This window comes from Lynx rufus, unplaced genomic scaffold (genome assembly GCF_022079265.1).
Source record: "Lynx rufus isolate CCGP_SWC_20201006 ecotype Redwood Valley unplaced genomic scaffold, mLynRuf1.p SCAF_7, whole genome shotgun sequence".
NCBI lineage: Eukaryota > Metazoa > Chordata > Mammalia > Carnivora > Felidae > Lynx > Lynx rufus.
This window is the reverse complement of record NW_025814889.1, coordinates 20358996-20379995: the sequence shown is the minus strand read 5'-3', so window position 1 is coordinate 20379995 and position 21000 is coordinate 20358996. Positions and strand designations below refer to the sequence as shown.

General features: G+C 35.8%; 1 protein-coding gene across 2 annotated transcripts in view; it reads left to right on the top strand.

The window, feature by feature from the left end:
- Positions 1–21000, top strand: part of DNAJC1 (DnaJ heat shock protein family (Hsp40) member C1) — a 219546-nt gene that overhangs the window by 50603 nt on the left and 147943 nt on the right. The window contains exon 1 of one of the 2 annotated variants that reach the window (XM_047065330.1): positions 2407–2451. The exons of the other annotated variant lie outside the window; for it this stretch is intronic. Coding sequence (XP_046921286.1) covers positions 2443–2451 — 9 coding nt within the window. The 5' untranslated portion in view covers positions 2407–2442. Of the gene's footprint in view, positions 1–2406; positions 2452–21000 lie in introns of those variants that run through there. 2 annotated transcript variants of the gene reach the window in all.

Here is a 21000-nt window from a genome sequence, read left to right as displayed (position 1 = left end):
TATTTTATGATTTAAGCTTTCATCCGAGACCTGATATATTGACTTAATAAAATATTGAAAACTGATTTCTTGTATACAAACAGTTATTACATATCTAGGATTATCTTGAGGTTTTAGAAGGAGAGTGTTTTGTTATCAATGTAAGTACTCACTTATCTTTAAAAAATTAATTTGGTTTGACTTAAAAAGTTTTATATTGTCTTAATAAAGTAGCCTCACAGAACTGGGTATGTTATAATTAGCAAAGTAAGCCTAAATTATTCAGATAACTGTGAATGTTATTATCATTCACAGTTTTGTTAGCTTCTCAATTAAATCGTTTTCCAGATAATGTGGTTTTAATCCATAATAATATGCAAAAGTTTGTTTTGTTTTAATTTTAACTACAGATTTTAAAATAGATCTGTTCCGGGTTCGGATGGAAATGTGTTAACTTTTGAAGACTAGTTTGATTTTTCAGATATCGCTAATGTCATGCAAGGAAATGGGATATAATAAAAATAGTAGTACTAACCAGTCGTTATATCTTTACCAACTTGTAGTCTTTAGTGGTTCAGTCTGTAACTGTCAACATTTAACGTTCTGTATATTTACTGCTTTTCAAGACTATCAGAAACCTGCACATAATAATTTTAGGAACAAAATAAATGGCAGAATACTAACTCTAAGAAGCACTTAATATGGTATCACAGTGATCTCCAAATCAGTAGTGATAGACTCAACATGGAAAATTTCTCATTCTAGGCAGATTGTGTTTGGTGACCTGTAGTGCACATTAGGAATCCATGTAAGTTCAAAAGAAACTTAGGACAAGTTAAGAGCACCTGTTCTTTAAAATGCCACTTATCTCAGCTTCATTCTCCACTCTTTCCCAATTGGAGACTTTCTAGAAAATTAATATTACTAAAGCACATTTGATTAACTTGGAAGAGTAGCTGAAAGAAATTGTATCTTTCAGTGAGAGGTCAGACTCCACCAGTTGCATTGCAAGCAATACATTTTTAAACCTTTTGCTCACCTTCAATAGTTAAAAGTTTTAAAATCTGGATGTATGTTAGGGCTTTTCTTTTCTGTCTTTTCTGTATACTGCTTAAAAACAAAACAAAACAAACAAAAAACAGAAATAATTAAAATTCCCAGAAGAGAAGTGAGATAATCCTAACCAGTTTAAGAATGAAGGTTCTTTTTTCCCTCATGTTACCCATGTATTAGAACCAGGAATACATTGTTGAAATAATTTTTGGATTTGAGTATTCTTCTTTTTTTTTTTTTCATTCTCTACTTTTAACTGACTTGATAAATGATTTAAAACCATTTCCAGATTCACAAGGGTTATATCCTATTTTGTTTTGAAGTACCCATGTTTCAAGAAGTGACTGCTTTCTAACACCAAACTAGGTTATTCAGTCCTCTAAACCTTTGGGGTTACCTTGGTAATTAGGAGAGTTAATATTCCATATTACTTTATGGAATAATACACAGCATACTTTTATTGTGCTTGTGTCTTGTGTGATTTTGCTTGATGACCAGTGGTTAGAACTAGGTTGATTTTGTTCATATTTGATTATGGTTTTGCTTAAGTAAGTGTTCATTGCAATAGCCTTTTTTCTTACCTCGTTCTCTCTTCCTAGCAACCAGCATTACTAAATTCTTCAATCTTTTAGGTACTTCTAGCATCCTTTTGTTTTTACTTTGCCTCTCAGTTCACATCAAATTCCTCAGATCACATCAAATTCTCTGTCTACAGACCACTAAAAGGTCTTCCTCGTCTTTCACAATCATTTTCTGTCGCAACTGTTCATAATCCCCCCAACCCATTCAGGCCGCGTACTAATTCTTGGAAATATAGATGAAACAGAACTTGGAATTTAATAGCCTATATTTGTTTCGTTTCTTTTGTAATTTCTACAAAGATGGACTTATAAATTATTACAAATAATTCGATGACAGTTTGGTAAACAAGTAGAGTATTGACAAATATGCTAAAGTAAAATACTTAAGATTTTTTTTTTTTTTCACAGAGAACTATCAGACCCTGACTAGAGCATAATGATCATGGAATAATCTATAAGAAGCTATTGCATAATAAAATGCCCCTGGGGAAACAAGACTTTGAAAATTCTTGGCTTCAGGAGCTGCTAAAATGTATAGGAAAGATACATAGTATCAAAGTATACACTAATACTGATTTTCTTTTATTACTTGCCTGTTTGTTTCCTAAGTCATAGAAATTACAACTACCCTGCAACAGGGAAGATAAATTATTGCAAAATTCTTCTCTGGCTACAGTCCTAAAAGTAAGCACAGAGCAAAGAGGAAGAATAAATCAGGTATCATCTCATACCGTTTTATCTCATGGAAAGCTACAAATGAGGTTTTTTTTCTTTTTTTCTTTGTTTACTCAGGATAAGGAAAGGGGGGAAGATCAGATGATGCTATGGAATGAAGCTGGTTGGTGGAAAGTTTTTATTTAATTTGCATGTGATATCTTTTGCCTTATTTTTCTTTGGAAGAGAAGTTGCTTAAATGTGGAGGTTATATATTTTATTTTCTTTTGGATTGTTGCTATTTCTTTAAGGAGCTCATTTGGAGAGTCAGATCTACCAAAGTAGTTTAACAGATACAGTTTTCTGAAGTAAAATTTTTACTGAAATGCACAAATTGATACATTCAGAAAAATGCAAAAATCGTAAGTATTTAGTTGGATGAGTTTTCACAACTAAATCCATCTGTGTAATGACCAAGGTCAAGAAATAGAATGTTACCAGCCTTCCAGAATACCTCCCACCCCCCCCACCCCCCCCCACCCCCGCTGCCTTGTGCTCCCTCTCGTTTACTCTCCTTTGGTAGTCACTATCCTGCTTTATAACCCATAAATTAGTTTTATCTTTAAAATAAAATCTGTATACACAGAATCACACAGTATATACTATGATTGCTTGGCTTCTTTTGTTCAGTAGGCTCACAAAACTCAAAATTCATCAATGCTGTTGTGTAGAACAAAAGTTTCACTCAAACTTATTGCTGTCTGTGCATTTTCATTGTTTGAAGGTACCCCAATTTATTTACCCAGCCTACTGTTTTTTTTTTATGTTTATTTATTTTGAGAGAGAGAGAGCGCACACGTGAGTGTGTGTGAGGGGAGGAGGAGCAGAGAGAGAGGGAGACAGAGAATCCCAAGCAGGCTCTGTGCTGTCAACACAGAGCCAGATGCGGGGCTCAAACTCACAGCCCTGAGATCATGACCTGAGCCGAAATCAAGAGCTGGATGCTTAACCGACTGAGCTACCCAGATGCCCCCTATCCATTCTATTGTTGATGGATATTTAGGTTATTTCCAATTTGGAGCTGTTATGAACAGTACATGTATGAACATTTTTGCAGATGTCTTTTGATGAGCATATGGGTATGCACCTAGGAATGAAGTTGAATGAAGTTGCTTGATCATAGGATGTGTGTATATGCAACTGTAGTAGATGTTGCCAGTATTCAAATGGTGGTGCTAGTTTATTCTCCCTCTAGCTGTGGTTTGATGGTGTAGTTTCTCCATATTTTTGTGAACACTTGATATTACCTTTATAAAAAGAAAGTCTTTTATTGTTTCGTTTTATAAAGATTAAAAAATTATCTTTTTAATTTTGACTGTTCTGATAGGTACATAGTGGTATCTCGCTGTGGCCTTAATTTGCTTTTCCCCAGTGGTGAATGAAATGGAGTACTTTTTCATGTGTTTGTTGGCCATTTGGATATAAATATATAGATTGTAAAATATTATCTTTTTCTCTATGTAATATGTAGGGAGAAAAGCTGGGAACTTGAATTTACTGATCATTTTATTCAGTGATTGTCTAGTATAATTTTGGTTTTTCACATGTCACTTCTCAAGTTACTAAATTATCAGTTATTTTGCGTAAAACTGGAAATATGAAGAAACACTAACGTAGAAAAAAGGGTTAAGTTAAATGTAGATGTACCACTACATACTTCAGACCTTCTTTTATTTATTTTTTTAATGCTTATTTATTTTTGAGAGACAGAGCTCAAGCAGGGGAGTGGCAGAGAGAGAGGGAACCAGAGGATCCCAAGCAGGCTCCATACTGTCAGTGCAGAGCCTGATGCGGAGCTTGAGCTCACTTACAAACTGCGAGATCATGACCTGAGCTTAGCCAGTTGAGCCCCCCCCCCCAGGCACCCCAGTCCTTCTTTTTAAAGAAGAGCTAGAGAAACTTTACAGACTATTACTAGTTCTGTCTCCTCCGTATCCACCTGTCCATTTTTTCCCCTTAGTGTGACCTTCCTGCTACCTCTGATGAAGAGTTCAAGGCTAGGGGCACCTGGGGGGCTCAGTTGGTTAAGCAGCCAACTTCGGCTCAGGTCATGATCTCACAGCTTTTGAGTTTGAGCCCCACATTGGGCTCTGGGCTAATAGCTCAGAGCCAGGATCCTGCTTCAGATTCTGTGTCTCCCTCTCTCTTTGCCCTTCCCCAACTTGTGCTCTGCTTCTCTCTCTCTGAAAAATAAACATTAAACAATTTTTTTTAAAAAGAGTTCAAGCCTAAAAGAACTCTATACCTTCAGATTATACCCTCATTCTTGTTAATTCAAGCAAAGAATTCCCTTTCCAACTTTTATTACCAATGGGATTTATAACATTTACATTCAGATGCTTTCAGCTGCCCACGGCCCACCTACAGACTTACTCCTACATCTGCCCTCTCCTTGCTGTTGGAGATGTCCCTGCTTTGAAGGCCAGTCTTTTTCTCATAATTTGAATTTTATCCCTTGCTCTGCTCCCACCCACTCTGGAAGCATACTCGCAGTTATCCCCTATTCACCTGTGTTTAAATTCTTCTCTCAACTGGATCCTTCTCAACCATTCTTTTATTCTTGAAATAAAACTACACTCTCTTCTTTCTGACTTTCTGCCTGCCTCTGGTTCTCTGCCACTAATTATTTACATTTTTTATACTTATTGAGGCCTTCATATCTTACCACTCCATACTTTCTTCTTTAAGCAATGTTATTCATAGTTTGATTTTTCTTCTTGTCCAACTAAATTTCTATAGCTCGCACAAACTACTTTACTTTGAGCTTCAGACCTATGTATCCAGGTGCTTAATTGGTAGTTGCATCTGATTATTTCAAAGGCACCTTCTGCTCAGCAAACTCACGGTCTTCTCTGCGCATCTAGTCCTCCTCCAGTATTCCCTGTTTCTGCCAATGGCACCAGTATCCTTACTTGTGCAAGTCTGACACCTACAAGTCATCTGTCATTTACACTGAACCTCGATCTAATTTATCAGTGGAAGTTCTTCAAATATCATTTCTTCCTTCTCTTTCCTTCTCTTTCAGAGTCTTCCTTCTCTTTCCCCCACAGGTTACCCAAGGTAAACTCATTGCCACTCTCTTGTATCTCTTACTTGAACTGTACTATGATTGCCACAATTGGGAATCACCATGATCAGGACACTTTCATGACCAGTTAGCCACTGCAACTTGTGCCAGCTCCAGACCTACACCCACCTCACTCAGAGACGTGCCCAGCATTCCTGAAGCTAGTGGTTAAATACTAGGATCTTTACTCATACTGTCGTCGAAAAACCCTTGACCTTGTTTGCCAAGTGGTCTTTACCTCATTTCTGCATTCTGTATCCAAGTGCATCTGCTGGCCAAATCCATCTCACTTCTAGTTTTTTGCTTCCTATCTCCTGTAATATGAGAAGGTGCTCTAGAAATGCATTGTCAAGTACAGTTAGCCAGCAGCCACATGTGGCTATTTATTTATTTATTTTTAATATAATTTATTGTCAAATTGACTTCCATACAACACCCAGTGCTCATCCTAACAAGTGCCCTCCTCAGTGCCCATCACCCACTTTCCCCTCTCCCCGCTGCCACATCAACCCTCAGTTTGTTCTCTGTATTTAAGAGTCTCTTATGGTTTGCCTCCCTCCCTCTCTGTTTGTAATTTTTCCCCCTTCCCTACCCACCATGTTCTTCTGTTAAGTTTCTCAAGATCCACATATGAGTGAAAATGTATGGTATCTGTCTTTCTCTGACGGACTTATTTCATTTAGCATAATACCCTCCCGTTCCATCCACGTTGCTGCAAATGGCAGGATTTCATTCTTTCTCATTGCCGCATACTATTCCGTTGTATATATAAACCACATCTTCTTCATCCATTCATCAGTTGATAGGCATTTAGTCTCTTTCCATAATTTGGCTATTGTTGAAAGCTCTGCTATAAACATTGGGGAACATGGGCCCCTATGCATCAGCACTCCTGTATCCCTTGGGTAAATTCCTAGTACTGCTATTGCTGGGTTGTAGGGTAGATCTATTTTTAATTTTTTGAGGAACCTCTACACTGTTTTCCAGAATGGGTGCACCAGTTTACATTCCCACCAACAGTGCAAGAGGTTTCCCGCTTCACATCCTCACCAGTGTTTATAGTCTCCTGATTTGTTCATTTTAGACACATGTGGCTGTTTAAATGCCAACCTGTCTCTAAAAGGGAATAAATGCAAAACTGCATTAGGTGAACAACAGATGTTAAATGTTCCCTGTTATATCTAGAAGTTGTCTGGGCTGAGCTTTCAGATGAGATCATTCAACCCTGCTATTGAAAAATAGAGGAAAGGAAAGGAAAGTTGATATGTGACCATTTTCAAGATATAGAGACTGAGGTTTTGAGTGACTAGTGAGGCACTCCCTGGTACATTTTGTTCATCTTTCCAAAGAACTGGCTTTTTTCCTTTTTTGTTTCACTGCTTTCAGCTTTTATGATTATTCCTATTTTCTTTTGTGTATTTTGTTATTTTTTTCTACTTTCTTAGGTTGGGCACTTGGTCTATTCATTTTCAGTTTACCCTGTTAATAATAGCATTTAAAGTTACATATATTTCCCTCAAAGTAGAGCTATAGCTCTCCGAGGCTTTGATGTTGAATATTTTCCTTTTCATTAATTTCTAGGCAATATGTACATAATTTCAACTTTTAATTTGCTTTCATAAATCTGTTTTTTTTAATCTGTAAACAGCTGAGGTTTTTGTCATATTTGACACTGATAGTTATTTGATTGTTATTTTAAAATGTAAGCTGTAAAAATCACTTTTTAGAATTAAGACTTTCTTTGTGACCAAATTCATTACTGTTGTTTTAAATTTCTGAGCTTGGATTTGAGGCGTTGTGCTGTTTTGTTTATATGTATGTTTGTATGTTTATATCTATGGAAAGTATAAGCATCTTAAAGGTTTTTTTTTTTTTAATCATTCAAATTCCTTATAACTGTGCTTATTTTTGGTTCACTTATGTCAAGTTCTGTAAAAGGTATATTAAAATCTTCTACCCATGATTATTTTTATGAAGTTTGAGAGTTTTTGCTCTTATGTATATGGATTTTGGGTTGTTTGGAGCATAAAAGTTTATGACTATTTTAACTTTTCAGTTGGTTATATGCCTTTTATCATTACCTACTACCACTCTTTGTGGTTAATTTTGACCTTAAGTTCCAATTTTTCTGATAATAATGTCAACACTCTTGCTTTTCTTTTGTTTACTTTTGTCTTTATCTCTGGTTTCAAAAGTCTTTCGGGTTTGGTTTTGTTTGTTTTTAAAGGCAGTCTTTTTTTAAGTTTATTTATTTATTTTGAGAGAGAGAGCATGAGAGCATGACCGCCAGCAGGGGAGGGACAGAGAGAGAGAAGGGGAGAGAGAGAGATTCCCAAGGAGGCTCTGCACTGTCAGCACAGAGCCCAATGCAGGGCTCGAACCCACGAACCATGAGATCATGACCTGAGCTAAAGTCAAGAGTCGGACACTTAACCAACTGAGCTACCCTTGGTTTTGTTTTTAACTCAATTTGATGATCGTTTGTATTTTGATAATGGAATTCAATATATGTTTATATTTACTGAGAAATTAATGTTTGATTTTTTTATTCTTATTTTGTCTATAATATTTATGATACTTTTTTGTTTTTTACTTGCTATTGTTGGCTTAGCAAAATTTTTTTTCTGCTAATTTGGAAGTTTTTGGTGGCTACCTTCTCATTTTTAAAAATGATAATGAAATCTATATTTCTCTTGTGGATCAAAATATAATAATAGCTTTTGTTTCACTACTTATCCTTTCCCTCTTTACTCTTCCTTTTTTTTTTTTAATTCTTGGTTGCTAATAGTTTGTCTCTTATGGCATATCTCTTCTGTTTCAAGAGCACTTACTAAATACATAAAGCAACCAATTGTAATAGATTTAACTATATATTGCATGATTTATTGCTTACCATTATGATTTTGGGGTTTTTTTTATTAAGGATATTTAAAAACATACACAGAAGCAGAATAATTTAATCTCCCATATGCCTTCTTTAAGATTTCAGCATTTGCCACATTATCCTTTTTTTTCTTCTGAAGTATTTAAAAATGAATATCGACATTATGACATGTTATGCCTCTTTTAGATAAAGATATTTTGTTAAATAGTCATGATATAATCATCTAGCTAATAAAATTAATAATAATTCCTTAATAGCACCTAGTATGTAGTTCTTAGTCACATATTCCCAGTTGTCTCAAAATGTCAATTTTCACCTTGGTTTTGTTTGAATCAGAGACCAAACAAGGTCCATACGTTACATTTGATTATTCTGTCTTTCAAATCTCTTTAATACTGAACTATCCCTTCCAGTTTTTTTCACCTGCCATTGACTTGTTAAAAAGACTTCCTCTTCAACAGGAACTAGTTGCAAAATGTAGTCTAAGATAACTAATCTGGTTACCAGAAGTGATAATTTTGTTTTGTGAATAGTTGATCTGGTCTTCCTGCCAAGTCAGTCCCCCAGTAATTAGATACCAGAAGCAGCTGTTTCTTGAGGCTGCAATCTTTTTTTTTAACCTACATTTAGATAATGCTTACTTTTTTAATCCTGTGGAGAGAGCAGAGGTGTGGCCAACTTAAATAAACATGTTACTAATCCAAATGTGTTTTGGTACAAGTTAAAAATGAGAGGGCTCGGGGCGCCTGGGTGGCGCAGTCGGTTAAGCGTCCGACTTCAGCCAGGTCACGATCTCGCGGTCCGTGAGTTCGAGCCCCACGTCAGGCTCTGGGCTGATGACTCAGAGCCTGGAGCCTGTTTCCGATTCTGTGTCTCCCTGTCTCTCTGCCCCTCCCCCGTTCATGCTCTGTCTCTCTCTGTCCCAAAATAAATAAAAAACGTTGAAAAAAAAAAATTAAAAAAAAAAAAATGAGAGGGCAGTATTCCTCTTTTACTGTACTAGGAATTATCTGATTTGTCAACAAATCATTTTTACTGACCTTGACTCCCAAAGGATTTTTATACAGGCTAACCTATCATTGGTTCCTATGTAGAGTTTAATGCTAAGAAAAATCTATTAAAACTGTCATGTTATATAAATTTCAGTAGATTTCTCTAAAAGCAATCGACTTTAACAGATTTATAGCAGAAGAACCCAAAGCTTCTCCCTGCTTCTTTTGTAGATTAGCCATAGAAGCCCAGACTTAAAATTTATCGTGAAGAAAACTTACTTTATTCTATGCTATTTATTTATTTTTGCCATGGAAATTATTATTTATCTTTATTTTTTTATCAAATTTTTAAAATGTTTATTCATTTTTTGAGAAAGGGAAAGAGAGACAGAGATGAGTGGGGGATGGGCAGAGAAAGAAGGGGACACAGAATCCTAAGCAGGCTCCAGGCTCTGAGCTGTCAGCAAAGAGCCTGACGCAGGGCTCTAACCCATAAACTTTGAGATCGCGACCTGAGCCGAAGTCATGCATTTAACGACTGAGCCACCTGGGCGCCCCAATCATTATTTATTTTTAAAACATTTTCCTTTTTCAAGTTATTTTGAATTTTATATGCACCTGTTCTAAAATCCCATGGTCCTGAAGATGTGAATACATATCTTAGTATGTATAAGTTTCCTGCCTTATTTTCCCAGTCCACTGACCAGAGATTTCTTCTCAGTGTCTCTATTATTTAGTTCTTTTCATGGTAATTGCATTTATGTCTAGGCGTGTGTGTGTGTGTGTGTGTGTGTGTGTGTGTGTGTGTGTTTGATGGCTTTTTGGGGGAAGAGGGTGGACGGGGTGCACTCTGTTGACTAATAAATTTAAGTGCAAAGGCCAGAATAAAGAGGACAAAGTTCTTATTAAGACTTCATTTAGTGAGCTTTTAATCAGTAGTACCGAATGTGAAAATGACCAAGTCAGAAAGATTACATGGAATTACTAACTTTGAGACAGTTGATCTTCTGTAGTAACACTACACAAATTAAGATTTCTAGATGTCAACCAGAGTTTGAAGTCCCTCAGGTTTGTGCCTAAATACATAGTTTGGGTAACTGTGGTCTTTTCTCCTTGCTGAATCTGATTGCCAAATATATGTTCTTCTCTTGGATTTAATATCCTTGTGTTTTTTCAAGACAATAGAAAGTTTTATTAAGAAGAGTTTTCTTTGGTCAGATCTTGGATAAGGTCTTCTGATTTTTGTTTTGATTAACTAGTCATGTGTTTTTCTACAGCCTAGCAGACCTAAAAATAGGTGGGTTTCGCATTTGTGAGATGAGCATAAATAGAATCAATTAAATTATGGGCAATCCACTGATATAAATCAGAGGTGAACAAACTACAGTCCAGCCCATGGCTGAAAGCCTGCCGCTACCTGTTTTTGAAAATAAAATTTTGTTTGGACAGTGCCCCACACATTTGTTTTTGTATTCTCTGTGGCTGCTTCCTCACTACAATGGCAGAGCTGAATAGTTGGAACGAGACCCTTTGGCCTGCAAAGCCTCAAATATTTATTATCCAACCTTTACAGAAAAAGTTTGCCAATCTTCAATAGAAAGTAAAATACATCTCTCTTAGGTCACCTAGGCAGTGATTTCACAATGCTCTTTGTCAAACTTTTATAAGAATAGACTTTATGTTTTGTTCACCACTGTATCCTCAATGCTTGCACGTAGTAGGTATTCAATAAATGTCAAACAAATCAAAAAATAAGAAATCTCCAAATCCATTTTACTCTGCTCAGTTCCCTAGTTCTTGTGGTTTAAAGCACAAATCCAAAGTAACTTCCAGTCAGATTTGCCAAGTGTAAAAATGAAGGATAAATCGTGACTTTCTAGCCTACGTGTTATAATAATAATTTTCACTTCCTTGGCACTGCTGCCACATACCATAATAAGCACGTCATTCATACGTATTATCATTTAAACATCCCAGCAATCTTTTTTACATTTTACAGCCGAAAAATTCTCCAAAACCACATAACTACTAAATGGCTTAGTTATGTTCACACCTGTCTTCATCATAAACATTGTAATGAATGCAAAGGGGCTAGTTCTGATAGGATCTAGAATATAAGTAAAATTTCTGTGAGCTCTGTCCCAATCAAACAGCAAGCCTACCAGGTCTATACATAAATACATTAGGTGAGAACTTTTTCTTTTACATTAGTACATCTGTCTCTAGAAGAATGGTTCACAGGGAGCAACACATACATTTTAAACATCTCTGAGTTGAGCTGTATCAGATCATTAGTAATCTTGTTTTTCCGATTCCCAGAGATAACTGCCTCCATTTTGCCATATATAGGATATCTTACATTAGAAGATGACCAAGGGACGCCTGGGTGGCTCTGTCGAGGCAGCGTCTGACTTCAGCTCATGGCTTGTGGATTTGGGCCCCGCATCAGGCTCTGTGCTGACAGCTCAGAACCTGGACCCTGCTTTGGATTCTGTGTGTGTTTCTCTCTCTCTGCGCCCCCCTCCCCCTGCTCACTCTCCATTTGTCTCTCTCAAAAATGAATAAACATTAAAAAAAATTAAAAAAAAAAAGAAGATAACCAAGGAGTGGCCATAGGATATCCAGAAAAGTCTTTAATTCTAGAAGAGGTACCATGGGAGGTGAGACCAAATTTCTGGCAAGAAATTTTTGCCACTTACTACCTGTGTAACATTGGGCAGATTACTCAGTCTCAGTTTGAGCCTCAGTTTCCTCATTGAAATAGAGATAGTAGTTATCACAAAGGGTTGCAAGGATGAAGGGAATTAGCATATATAAATATATATGTACATTAATATATATATTCTATGTACATCCTATATACATATATATACATATATGTGCTAATTCCCTTTATATATGTATATTTATATATGCCTATATATATATGCACATATATGTATACATATACATACATATAGTGGCTAGAATGATGCCTACTACATAGCATGCAATAAAGGTATTTCTGCATTGTCTTGGTTTTTTAAAAGCGAGATAAAATTCATGAAACATAAAATAACCATTTTAAAGTATACAATTCAGTGATTTGCAGTATATTAACAGTGTTGTGCAGTCATGATTTAATTCCAGAACATTTTCACCACCCCAACAGAAACTCTGTGTACATTAAGGAGTCACTCCCCTGTTCCTCATTCTCCCCAGTCCCTGGGAACTACGGATATGTTTTCTGTCTCGATGGATTTGTTCATAAAGTACAAATGTATAGTTAAAATGGATTCATATAACATATGGCTTTTGTGTCCAGCCCTTCTCACTTAGCATAGTGTTCTCAAGGTTTATTCATATTGTAGCATATATCAGTACCATATTCGTTTTTGTGTCTGAATTATATTTATTGTGTGTATAGACCTCTACTGCATCCATGCGTAGGTTGGTGGACATTTGGGTTGTTTTCACTTTTTGGCTATTGTAAATAATGCTGCTGTGAACATTTGTGTACAAGTTTTTGTTTGAACACCTGTTTTCATTCTTTTCAATAAATATCTAGGAGTGTAATTACTAGGTCATATGGTGCTTCTGTGTTTATTTATTCTATGTTTATTTATTATATATATTTTCAAGGAATCACCAAACAGTGATTTTGCCCAGTGGCTGCAAAATTTTAAATTTTGATGAAGTATAGTTCTCTCTTTTATCTTTTGTTTTCTATCCCTTTGATGTCGTAGCTAAGCGTGCATTATAAAATCCAACGTCATGCAGATTTACCTCTATGTTTTCTTCTAAGAATCTTACCATTTTAGCTCTTACATTTAGGACTTTGATCCATTTCTAGCTAATTTGTGTTTGTAGTGTGAGGTAAGGGTCCAGCTTCAGTCTTTTGCATATGGATATCCAATTGTCTCAGCATTGTTTGTGGAAAAGGCTATTCTCTTCCTATTAAATGATCTTGGCATCCTTGTTGAAAATCAGCTGACCATGAAAGAAAGAAAGAAAGAAAGAAAGAAAGAAAGAAAGAAAGAAAGAAAGAGAAAGCAAGCCAGTTAACCATAGATGACTAAGTTTATTTCTGAACTCTGAATTCTTTTATTGAGCTATATGTCTGATCTTGCTTCATGACCATACTATCTTAATGACTGTAGATTTATAGGAAATTTTGAAATTAAGACTTGCAAGTCCTCCGATTTTGTTGTTTGTTTGTTTTCATGATGTTGTAGCTATTCTGGGTCTCTGGCATTTCCCTATGAATTTTAGGATAAGCATGTACATTTTTCCAAAATTCCAGGTAGGATTTTCATAGGGATTGTATTGAATCTACTTGGGAAGATCAACTTGGGAAGTATTGCCATCTTAACAGTATTAAGTCTTCTCATTCATGAAATGGGATATCTCTCCATTTATTTAGATCTTTCATTTCTTTCAGCAATGTTTTATAATTCACATTGTACAAATGTTACACATTTGTTAAACTTATTCCAAAGTATTTTATTCTTTTTGTTGCTATTGTAAAAGATTTGTCTTAATTTCATTTTCAGATTTTCTTATTGCTAGTGTGTAGAAATACAACTGATTTTTATATGTTGATCTGGTGTCCTACTACTTGTTGGATTTATTAGCTCTGGTACTTGTTCTGTGATGCTTTAGGATTTTCTTTTCTTTTTTTTTTAAGATTTAATTTTTAAGTAATCTCTGCACCCAATGTGAGGCTCAAACTGACAACCCCAAGATCAAGAGTCACATGCTCTTCTGACTGAGCCAACCAGGTGCCCCATACTTTAGAATTTTTTCCTTTTCTTTTCTTTTCTTTTCTTTTCTTTTCTTTTCTTTTTGTCTTAAGTTATGTATTTATTTTTGAGAGAGAGAGACAGAGAGAGAGAGTGGAGAAGGAGCAGGGAGAGAGGGAAGAGTGAGAATCTCAGGCAGGCTCTGCACTGTCACCACAGAGCCTTATGTAGGGCTTGAATCACAAACCATAAGATCATGACCTGAGCTGAAGTCAGGCACTTAACCAGCTGAGCCACCCAGGCACCCCTTAGGATTTTCTATATATAAAATCATATCATTTGTGAATGGAGATGGTATTAATTCTTCCATACCAATTTGGATGCCTTTTATTTGTTTTTCTTGAGTAGTTGCTCAGGCTAGGACATCCAGTACAAAAGTGGTGACAGCAGACATCTGTCTTATTACTAATCTTGGGGGGAAACTTTCAGACTTTCACCATTAAGTATGAAGTTAGCTATAGGTTTTTCATATATGCCCTTTATCAACTTGAGAAAGTTCCCTTCTAGTCCTAGTTTATTTATTTTGTTATCAAATGGTATTATATTTTACCATATACTTTTCCCATCAATTGAGATAATGATGTGATTTTAGTCCCTCATTTTAATAATATGGTATATAATGTTAATTTTTCATACATCGAATCCACCCTTGCATTCATGGGATAAATAGCATCTGGTCATGATATATAATTCTTTTTATATGCTGCTGAATTTGGATTACTAGAAATTTGTTGAGGAATTGTGTCAATATTCATAAGGGATATTGGTCTATAGTTTTCTTTTTTTGTAGTGTTTGTCTGGCTTTCAGTATCGGTGCCCCATAGAATGAGTTAGAAAGCATTCCTTCCACTTCTGTGTTTTGGAAGAGTTTGTAGAGGACTGGTGATTTCTTTAAATGTATATTAGAATTCACTAGTGAAGTCATCAGATTTTGCAATTTGGGGCTTTGTTGGATATTGAGGTTTCTTTTTTGGTTTTGGGTCTTTAAAACTAATCAATTTCTTTATTGTTATAAGTATATCCAGTTTTTCTGTTTCTTCACGAGTCAATTTGTGTGTTTCTAGGAATTTGTCTATTTTGTTTGAGTTTTCTAATTGCTTGGCAAACAATTATTTATGCATAGTATTTTCTTTTTAAAAAAATGTTTATTTTGAGGGGTGCCTGGGTGGCTCAGTCATTTGGGCATCCAACTTCAGCTCAGGTCATGATCTCATGGTTCATGAGTTTGAGCCCCGCATAGGGCTCTGTACTGACAGCTTAGAGCCTAGAGCCTGCTTTGGATTTTGTGTCTCCCTCTCTTTCTTCCCCACCCCCTGCTCATGTTCTATCTCCTCTCAATAAATAAAAGCATTAAAAATTTTTTTTTTAATTTTTAAAAATATTTGAGAGAGAGAGACAGTGGGTGTGAGCAGGGAGAGAGAGAATCCTAAGGAGGCTTTGTGCTGTTGTCACAGAGACTGATGTGGGGCTTGATCTCACAAACTGTGAGATCATGACCAGAGCTGAAACCCAGGATATTTAATGGACTGAGCCACCGAGGTGCCTCATGCATAGTATTTTCTTACAATTGTTTTTATTTCTGTAAGATTGGCAGTGATGTGTCCCCACTTTTAGTCCCGATTTTAATAACTTGAATCCCCTCTCTCATTCAAGTATAGGTTTATCAATTTTGTTGACGTTTTCAGAGAACCAACTTTTGGCTTTATGGAGTCTCTCTGTTGTTGTTCTGTTCTTTATTTCACTAATCTCTGCTCTAATCTTTATTATTTCCTTTCTTCTATTTGCTTTGGGTTTAGTTTATATTCTTTTTCTGTTTCCTTAAGGTGGAAGGTTAGGTTGAGATTTTTTAAATCATTGTTTATAGCTGTAAAATTCCTTCTGAGCACTGCTTTTACTGCAGCCTAAGTTTTGGTATGTTGCAGTTTTGTTTTCATTTATATCAAAGTGCTTTCTAATGTTTATAGTGATTCCTTTTTTTACTTTATACAAAATTGAATACCATGATTTAATTTACTTCTTGCTTAATGCTTAGTCATATTAAGTTAGAAAAATACTGATAAATAACTATTAATGTTAATGAATTAAAACCTCCCAGAATGAGTAAATCCAAAAGGAAATGATATGATCTCGAAATTTAATGACCTTTCCTGTTTCATTCACAATCTAAACATCCCTGGAAAAAGATTCTCTAGAGTTTTTCAGTTTTGTTCTTCAAGAACACAGTTTTCTAGGGGCGCCTGGGTGGCTCAGTCAGTTGGGCGTCCGACTTCGGCTCAGGTCATGATCTCGCGGTCTGTGAGTTCGAGCCCCTCGTTGGGCTCTGTGCTGACAGCTCAGAGCCTGGAGCCTGTTTCAGAATCTGTGTCTCCCTCTTGCTCTGACCTTCACCCATTCATGCTCTGTCCCTCTCTCTGTCTCAAAAATGAATAAACATTAAAAAAAATTTAAAAAAACCCACAGTTTTCTAGACTGTTTCTGTGTTCTTGTAACATGTACACAATTATCTTATAGAGAGATAACATAATGGCACTTGTCATTCATATATAAGTTGTTTTTGGTGTTTTTTTTTTTTTTTTTTTTGACTCACTGGTTGTTCATGAGTGTGTTATTTCCACACATTTGTGAATTTTCCAAATTTCCTTCTGTCATTGATTTTTAATTTTACTCCATTGTGGTTAGAGAAGATACTTTGTATGATTTCAGTATTTTAAAATTTATCTTGACTTACATTGTGGCCTAAAATCTGGCCTATTATGGAAATGTTTCATGTGTATTCTGCTATTGTTAGGTAGAATGTTCTGTGGATGTCTGGTAGGTAGGTCAACCAGTTGGTTTACTGTTGTTTAAGTCTTCTGTTTACTTGCTAATGTTTTGCCTAATTTCTCTGGACATTATTGAGAAACTGGGGTATTGAAGTTTCCAATATTACTGTACAAATGCTCCATTTCTCCCTTTAAATCTGTTAAGTAGTTGCTTTATATGTTTTGGGGCTCTGTTGTTAGGTGCATATATGTTTATAATTGTTATAGCATCTTGATGCATTCATCTTTTTTCATTATGTAATGTTCTTTTTTGTCTCTTGTAACCATTTTTGTCTTAGTGTCTGTTTTGCATGGTGTTAATATAGCCATACCAGCTCTCTTTTGGTTACTCTTTGCACTTAGTATTATTTTCCACCCTCACATTTTCACTTTGGTTCTAAAATGATTTTCTTATAGGCCCCATATAGTTGGAGCATGGTTGTTTTTAATCCATTTTGCAAGTTTCTGCCTTTTAATTGGAGAGCTTAATCCATTTACATTTAAAGTAATTACTGATAAGGAAGGACTTACTTTTACCACTTTGCTGTTTGTTTTCTATATGCTTTTTGTCTTCTCTTTTCCTAAGTTCCTCCTTTTCTGCCTTTTTTTATGTTAGATTTTTTTTCTAGTGTACCATTTGACCCAGTTTTTATTTTACTGTTGATATCTTTGTTTGTCGTGCGGATTACAGTTAACATTTATTTATAGCAATGTAGTTTGAATTAATACCTATTTAAATCATATAAAAACTTTGGCTCCTACAAAGCCTATTCCTATTTCCTTATGTAGTTATTGTCCCTGATTACATCCATATACATGTATGCCTATAGACATAGATTTATATCATTGTCTTCTTTTATATAGATTTATAATTATTGCTTTAGTTGTTGTCCTTTAAGTTGTATAGAAAAAAATTGAAATACTAACCAAAAATACACAGATGTTGACTTCTATATTTATCTATATGTTATCTTTCCAGTGTTTATCTCTTCATATAGATTTGAGTTACTGTCTAGTATTTTTTTTTTCCTTTCAGCCTGAAGAACTCCCTGTGGTATTTCTTCCTTAGCAAATCTATTAGTAATAAATTCTCAGTTTTTATGTAATTGGAATATTCATTTCTCTTTCATTTTTGAGGGATAGGTTTGCTGGACTTAGAATTCTTGGATAAAAATTTTTCTTAGCACTTTAAATATGTCATTCTACTACTTTCTGGCCTCCATGGTTTCTTACGAGAAATTAGCTGTTAATAATGTGAGGATTCTCTCCCTTGGACTTTGTCTTTTAACAATTTGATTTTTATGTTTCTAAGTGTGGCTGTCTGAGTTATACTACTTAGGATTGTTGTTGTTCTTGGATGCATATGTTTATGTCTTTCATCAAATTTTGGCTGTTTTCAGGCATTTTTTCTTCAAATATATTTTTTTTCCATACCTTTCTCTCTTCTTCCTATTGGACTCTCTTCTTCCTATTGGACTTCTTATTGGACTTCTTCCTATTGGACTCTCTTCTTCCTATTGGACTTCTTCCTGTTGGACTCTTCCTATTGGACTTCCTATTGGAACTCTTTATGTGTTCATTTTTCTTCATTCTTCTTTCTGCTCCTCATATTGGGTAATCTCAATTTGACCTATCTTCAAGTTCATAGATTCTTTCTGCTCAGCTCTGTTTTTGAGCCCCTCTAGTGAATTTTTATTTTCAGTTATTATATTTTTCAAGTCCGCAATTTCTATTTGGCTCCTTTTTAAAATTTCTGTCTCTTTGTTGAAATTCTCAATGTGGTGAGACATTACTTTACTTCTTTGTATGTGCTTGAGGATATTTAAAATAATTGACCTAGGGGTGCCTGGGTGGCTCAGTCAGTTAAGTGTTGACTTCAGCTCAGGTCATGATCTCACAGTTCATGAGTTCAAGCCCTGCGTTGGGCTTGAACAGCTGTCTGTGCTGAGAGCTCACAGCCTGGAGCCTGCTTCGATTCTGTGTCTCCCTCTCTTTCTACCTCTCGCCTGCTCACACTCTGTCTCTCTCTCTCAAAAATAAGTAAACATTAAAAAAATTTTTTTAAAAAATAGTTGACTTAAAGTCTTTGTCTAGTAAGTTCAATGTCTGGGCTTCCTCAAGGATAATTTGTATTAATTTCTTTTATCACCATACTTTTTTGTTTTCTTTGCATGCTTTATGATTTTTAATGAATACTAGACATTTAATCAGATTCTCTAACCCCACTAGGGTTTTTGTTTGTTTTTCTGTTTTTTGCTGCTTGTGGTTGTTGTTTGCCTAGTGACTTTTTTTAACTAATTTTGTGACATGTATATGTTATGTGTAGCCACTGACATCTCTGTTTGATTTGCTTAGTGGTCAGCTAATGATCCAGCAGATTTCCTTAAAGGCCCAAAGCCAAATATGTGGGGGTGGGGGGGGACTTAGACTTTGCTAGGGGTAGATTCTGTGTGTATGTTGGGGCATGCCTTCAGCATTCAGCTAGGTTTACAACTCTCTCAGCCTTCACTTTCTGCTTGTGTCCAGGCTAAAGGTCAGTCAGAAGTGAGAATTTAGAGCCTTTGCAGGTCTGAGTATGTACTCCACCTTGGGCATGCACATGGTCTTCTGGTTTCCAAGGAGTATGTGGGAGCTTTTCAAAGCCCATATTCTCCAAAGCATCTCATCAGTCTTTCCTCCAAAGCTTTTTGATGTGTCTTTGTATGGCCCAACTGCTATTCCTTGCCCCCTTTGGCACTGGCTAATAAATTTGCCATTATGTTTTTAACAAGTATCTTAGGTAATTAATTGCCTCTTTGCCTTGGAAGAGTTCTGAGTTTGGTAAAATAAAGGTAAGTCCTTTACACAATCCATCAGGGAACCAACAAGCAGACCAAAACAAACAACCATGGTTCTTTAAGAACCACCTTGCTTCCTTCAGCACTTGGGAGCCCACACCAAGAACTCAGATTGGTGTCTTCAAGACGCTGAGAATCAGCTGCCTTTTTCTTGTTTAAGTAGTTTGCATAGTTGAGATTGGGTCGATTCTGACCGTTTTTGCCAGATTATTTGCTGTTTCTGTGCAGGGACAGGCCCTTGCAGTTCCCTACTCTGTCATTTTTGCTGATGTCCCATAGCATTGTTTCAATTTTGACAAACATATCACTTTCATAGTTTTATTTTAAGAATGTTCATATGTACCTTCTTTACAGAGGTCATCCAAACATTAAGATAATTCATGTTCAAGTTGCCAAGGAACCATATCATATTTAGAAGGAAAAGAATTCTGCTAATTGACCTCTGTAGATCTACTGATGTCAACAGTGTTAAAGATAGCCACTTCACCCACAGCCCTATCAAAAACTTTTCTCTGCAAGCCAGAGAGATAAAAGGCTAATCTACTGAGTATAAGAGGTGAATGTTCTAACATTCAGGTCTCTAGTAGAAATATTATGTAAAATGTTAGAAAAGTTAACACATATTAGGGTCTTTACCTGTAAAATTGCAGTTGAGGACCACCTGGGTGGCTCAGTTGGTTGAGCGTTGGACATTAGCTCACGTCATGATCTCTCATTCTGTGGATTCAAGGCCCACATTGGGCTCTGTGCTGACAGCTCAGAGCTTGGAGCCTGCTTTGGATACTTTGTCTCCCTCTCTGTCTGCCCCTCCCCTACTTGTGCTGCATGTGTCTGTCTGTCCCCCCACCCCACCCCCTGCTCTCTTTCAGAAATAAAAATAAACATAAAAAAATTTTTTTTAAATAAAATAAAATTGCAGTTGAACATTCACATTGTAGTTATGGGGATGTTTTCCACATGGTTTATCAGATCAGTATGAATCTAACAGTTGTTCTCACTGCCTTCCCAAAGCTGTAGCCTCTTACAAAGTGACTCAACCCAAGTCTACTAACTGAATCTAAAGAGCTAATATAGAGATCTCTGATTCTGATGCGGCATTTTTTAGGTTTGAATTCTGTTTTCATCTATTTACCAGCAGTATCAGTTTGAGCAAGTTACTTAACCTCTCTCACCTCATCAGTAAAATTAGCCTAACAACAACTATACTTACCCTGTAGCTTTGTTTTGAGGATGAAATAAGTTAAGATTCATTAAGTAATTTACTGAAATTAAATACATCCATAAGCTAGTTTGAGGTGAAGCTTATCTAGA